The sequence below is a fragment of the Atta colombica genome, unplaced genomic scaffold, assembly GCF_001594045.1.
Source record: "Atta colombica isolate Treedump-2 unplaced genomic scaffold, Acol1.0 scaffold321, whole genome shotgun sequence".
Lineage (NCBI taxonomy): Eukaryota > Metazoa > Arthropoda > Insecta > Hymenoptera > Formicidae > Atta > Atta colombica.
The window spans coordinates 628,862-633,889 of record NW_017259428.1 but is presented as its reverse complement, the minus strand read 5'-3'; the positions used below and the strand labels follow the sequence as shown (position 1 = coordinate 633,889).

General features: G+C 34.9%; 1 protein-coding gene across 1 annotated transcript in view; it reads right to left on the bottom strand.

Annotated features, from left to right (window-relative positions):
* Positions 1 to 52: 52 nt before the first annotated feature.
* Positions 53 to 5,028, bottom strand: part of LOC108690455 (calcium homeostasis endoplasmic reticulum protein) — a 5,489-nt gene continuing 513 nt past the window's right edge. Inside the window, exons 2-8 of the mRNA XM_018197762.1 lie at positions 4,497 to 4,667; positions 3,225 to 3,888; positions 3,077 to 3,148; positions 2,380 to 2,776; positions 1,894 to 2,288; positions 1,407 to 1,772; positions 53 to 883 (exon numbers count right to left, since the gene is read on the bottom strand). Of these exons, the coding sequence (XP_018053251.1) occupies positions 589 to 883; positions 1,407 to 1,772; positions 1,894 to 2,288; positions 2,380 to 2,776; positions 3,077 to 3,148; positions 3,225 to 3,888; positions 4,497 to 4,667 (2,360 nt within the window). The 3' untranslated portion in view covers positions 53 to 588. The remainder of the gene's footprint in view (positions 884 to 1,406; positions 1,773 to 1,893; positions 2,289 to 2,379; positions 2,777 to 3,076; positions 3,149 to 3,224; positions 3,889 to 4,496; positions 4,668 to 5,028) is intronic.

Here is a 5,028-nt window from a genome sequence, read left to right as displayed (position 1 = left end):
TATATATATAATTAATATATTAAATAGGACTGAAGATTTTTCTGCCGATAGATGTTAATTGTGCACTTAAATCGTTTTAAATACTACCAATATAAGATTATGCAATTATAGATCCTCTTTTTTCATATAACACAAGTTTCAATATTTGCTTCATCAAGTTTCATCATTAAAGATTATACAAATATTCGAAACAAATCCTATAATCATGTTCATAATTTTATCTAAAAATGTACAATTTATATAAACCCCACACAATGTTCATTAATTGTCGCTTAATTGTAAGAATGTGATTAAGATAGCTCCTGATAAAAATAATCAGTGTGATTTCAATGTAAAACAATTAGCGTTCGTTTGTGATAGTTTAAAATTGACATGTGTAATGGGGATTCAGAATTGAATAATGAAAGATAACTGTTTAGGAGTCAAAAAATTACGTTGATCTTTGAAATCGGCCCTCATAGGCGGTAGCATAGTTCTTTTATGAATGGATTTCTAATGCAGAACGAGAACGTTCTTAATATCTCATGCCAGATACTTGTCTCATTCACAAAATATCGTAAATATTCGCAATTTTTATTTTGTTAATGTTCAATCGCGGTCCCCTCTCTCCTCAGCTCGTTCCTCCGCCCTAGCTTTCATTCTGGTGATGAACGCTTGACCTTTATTTTTTCGGAAGGTCTCGTATGGATCATTTAGATTGATACCGACTCCTTTGTATTGGTCATTTTTATCACGAATCTCGCCCCCTGAAATGGGCGCTTCAATGCCCTGTTCGTTCGCACCAAGACCAGCACCACTCCAGCCCATTTTTTTGAGTAATTGATGCCCTTTATTGCTTTCGTCTAAACTAATCTCTTGTGGAGCTTTACTATAAGTGGAGCCACTAAAAGTAATGCAAAATGAAATTTTCTATAATAACATAATTATTATCTGAGAATAGATAAAAAATAAAAAATGCAGTCAAAGTCTCACTACAAATGCTTTAAAGTATTTGATTGACCAATTAAAAGGAAAAATTTGGTGAACAACAAATCAAAGAATGCTTCAAAACATTTGTAGCATTGGCTGTATTCAAAGAAGACACACACACACACACACACACACACACACACACACACACACACACACACACACACAAAACAAAAAGAAAACACTCACAAAAATATCAATTCATTGTTGTTCAAAAAGAAAACAAAAAATGGAGCTAATATTACAGAAATTAACAAGATGACGCGTAGCTCTCTGTGAGATCAATTGATTTGTAGTTAGCAAGTTTCAAATCCGATTTAATCTCATATATATGCTTTGATTTTATGAGAGATTAAAATTTAATAAAAGAAATTAAATACTAATTTCTGTACTAAAACTATATTTCTGTACTTCTTATTAGAGAAGTTAGCACTTACAGAAAACTGGGAGGAGTTGGACTTCTGTCCTGCCTATCCATTCTCCTATCAGGACTACGATCCTTATTACTATTTCTTCTCCTCCGACTTCTATTAATGTGATTGCTGTTACGACTATTACGTCTGTGATTAGTTGCGGGTGATCTTGATCTACTTCTGCCTCGCGATCGCGAACGCGATCTGCTGCGTGATTTGCTCCGATAGCGTTTCTTTGGCGGACTAGGACTTTTAGATCTCGGTCGTAAAATTGGCGATGGAGATTTGGATCTCTGCCTAATACCAGCAGCTATATCCTCTTCTTTACGCTTGCGAGCGGCATTTTTTGCTTTATAATATTCATATAATCCTAATTTCTCCCATCCATCACTGCAAATATAATAAAAAATGATGTTGACAAATATGTACAAAAATATAGTAACTTGTATATTTTTATATGTATTTCAATTTTTATTTCAAATAGGTCTTTTTTTGTTATACACATATTTACCTATCTCTAGGAGAATCATGATTTGGTGGTGCATAAAATGCTTCTACAGCTGCAACTAAACGATCACTCGGTGGAGCTGGTGGTGGAAGTCTTATCGCATCTGGATCCAATGGTTTATATTCACCATCTTCTAACTTTATTAGGGGTACCATTAAACCCGCTGGAAGCTCAAAATAAGGCATACTAGGCATCAAATCCTCTACAGATGGTTCGTGAATAACAGGTGGCGGTCCAAAACCTGGCGGTGGCTTTGAAAAATCTGGCAAAGGGACGTTGCTAAATGGTGGCGGTTCGTTTGAAGGAATACCCCATCCTGGAGGTGGTTGACTGAAATTTACATCTGTACCCATCGTGTTCGGACCAGAATGACTAGGTATTGATATATTTTGCTGACTCTGTCGAAAAATAAAATTTTTAATAATTTAATAACATTTTTTATAAATATTAAAAAAAATATTTAATTTAAAGGAAAAAAAATAACACTACTATTTGAGGTGGTGGTGGCGGTGGAGCTTTCAATTGCTGATCTATCGCCATCTTTTGTTGCTCGATATTTTGGATCTGTCTCAATGCATGAGTGACAAATGCTTGATGCTGTGCTTGATAATTATCGAATGTTTGTTTCGTCGATGCTGTAATAGGAGTAATTGCAGTGGCATGTTGCGCTACTAAATTAGCTTGGTACTCTGACCAGGATGCGCTCGGTTGTTTTAACTTATCTATGATGCCTTCGTCAAAGTAATTATTTTTTGATTCCCATAAACTCAATAGTTTATTTAGCTTATTAAGCTGTTCTTCAGATGCTGCTAGTGAAGTGTTACAGAACATGGGAACAACAACACTCTCCATCGCCTTGCGAAGATCCACAGACTTTTTTCTTGCACTGAAGGTAAGTATCCAATTATATATCTTGTGCATATAGTTAGTGGCATGTCTTTTAGTTTATGACATATCGTTTAATATATTATAAAATTATAAATATAAATAAGTATGAACGCATTAAAAAAATGAAAAAGTCTTTGATAATTGTAGAAATTATATTAAAATTATTTTGAGAATTAATTATGAATATCTAAGAAAAAATAAAAAATCCTTTTGATAATTATATAAATAAATTGCAATTGATTTATATCATATATAACACATATCACATAAGTGTCATATATAACACATTTATACTAACCAGTGATGCAATACATCATTCACCAGATAAATAATGTGTAATTTATGACTAAAGGTTGTCCCCTGAATTACTCTGTAAAAAGAATATTTATATAAACATAAAAATGAACATATTCTTTTTATACATAAACATAAAACATAGGACGTACCTTTTCAGCAAATGGTCTGCAACAACTTGATTACTCTGCGGTGTGATTGAATTCTGAAGTATCCAGGCCTTTCCTGCGCTTATGCTATCCTTCGTGCAGCTATCAATTATCGGTTGTAGCACGGTGTCAAATGCAGCCAAGTCTGTGTTTGTGTTTTGCGCATTGTTTTGCAAAGCCTGTTCCTGTGCCTGCCTCACAGCATCTTCTACCCTTCCCTGCTGTTGTGCCATTAACGCAGCATGCTGCGCAGCCAGATTCTGTTCTGATTGTCTCACTTGTTCCTGCAATGTCGTCTGCTGCGATTGTAGATTCGCCAACTCATTCTGCAGCCACGCGGGCGGGCCCGCGATGTTAACTGCTTGCGCGACTCCAGTGATCGGCGGATTTACACCTCCCATGGCGCTGGAAACCGGTCCAATCGGCGGTCCTGCATTTCCCGGCCCTCCGATCTGTCCAGGCAAAACGGGACCGCCCTGACTTCCGACCTGAGGTCCGATCCCGACTACCGGATTTATTCCATTGTTTTGCGTACTCAGACCAGATGCAAGATTGACGTTATTCAGTGGTTGCGAGACGGCGTTTGCGGCTGTTTGCTGCTGCTGCTGCGAAACGTTTAAACGTGGGTCTGCATTTTGCATTGGATTTATTCCTTTTTGCTTTAAAACTGTAAACGAATGACGGTGGATTATTGTGAGATGCTGAGTCCTTGTCAAGCGATATTTGAAAAATTTGTATACAAATAGTTCTGTTTTTTTTTTCTGCGAAGTAGTTATCTTGTATCGATGCATATAAGAAAATTCTTGGGCATTTACAAGACAAGTATAGTATCGAAAAACTCGGGAGCACTATATTCTTTTTTCTTTTCTTTTCTCTTTTTTTTTTGGCATTTTTATAGTACTAAAATATATTAGGGCACGCTATTTTGGACGGTGGGTAATAATTCCAACAGATTGAAGCAATACATTGACAATGTATGTCATGTTAGACAAACTCCAGCAAGAATCTTAAAACTACATCTTCTCAAAATCGCCATTGCCAAGAAATGCAAGGATGTTTTTAGTGTAAAAGTGTTCTGCTTAACAAATAACAATCCCAAAATCTTGAGAGGAAGATTGTTCCTATTCGACGAATAATACATTTTTTTTTGTATGTTCGCAATGATGAAGAATCAGACTCGCTTTTCAAAGTCATTCCTTTGCTGGTTGAATAAAGTATGGCCTTTTTTTATGCTTCTTAATCACAGTAGCTGTTAATGGGCTATGTCCCACTTACTGGCTTGCTCTGTAGTCACTTTGTACTGATAGTAGTTGAAGTGCTCCCCGCCAAACAGGAAACCGAACTTTGGGTTGTCCTTCTGCTTGTTCTTTGTCATCTGTTCGAATTCTGGCCCATTGCGAGCGACAAACTGTGCCAGTTTGTCTATGATGTTCCGTAATTCTGTGTCTGAATGTTATAAGTGAAAACAACAAGAATCAGATCTAAATTAATTATAAATTGGAATCTATGATCTATATATTTATTAACTATTCAAGTAAATTTTAAGCATCTTTATTAGAAAATGCTTAAAATTAAAACTGAACGAAAAGTGATGGAATATAAATAAAATAATTATATACACAATACCGTAATGATTATAAAAATAAAAAAATATACTTTTTAATAAAACATGAATTATCGTAATAAAGTTTAACAAAATCCACATATGTATATCTGTAAAATTGACAGTAAAATATATATTAGTTACTTATGAAAAATTAGCATTTGTATTTTCCACATTTAAAATACATATATATATATATATATA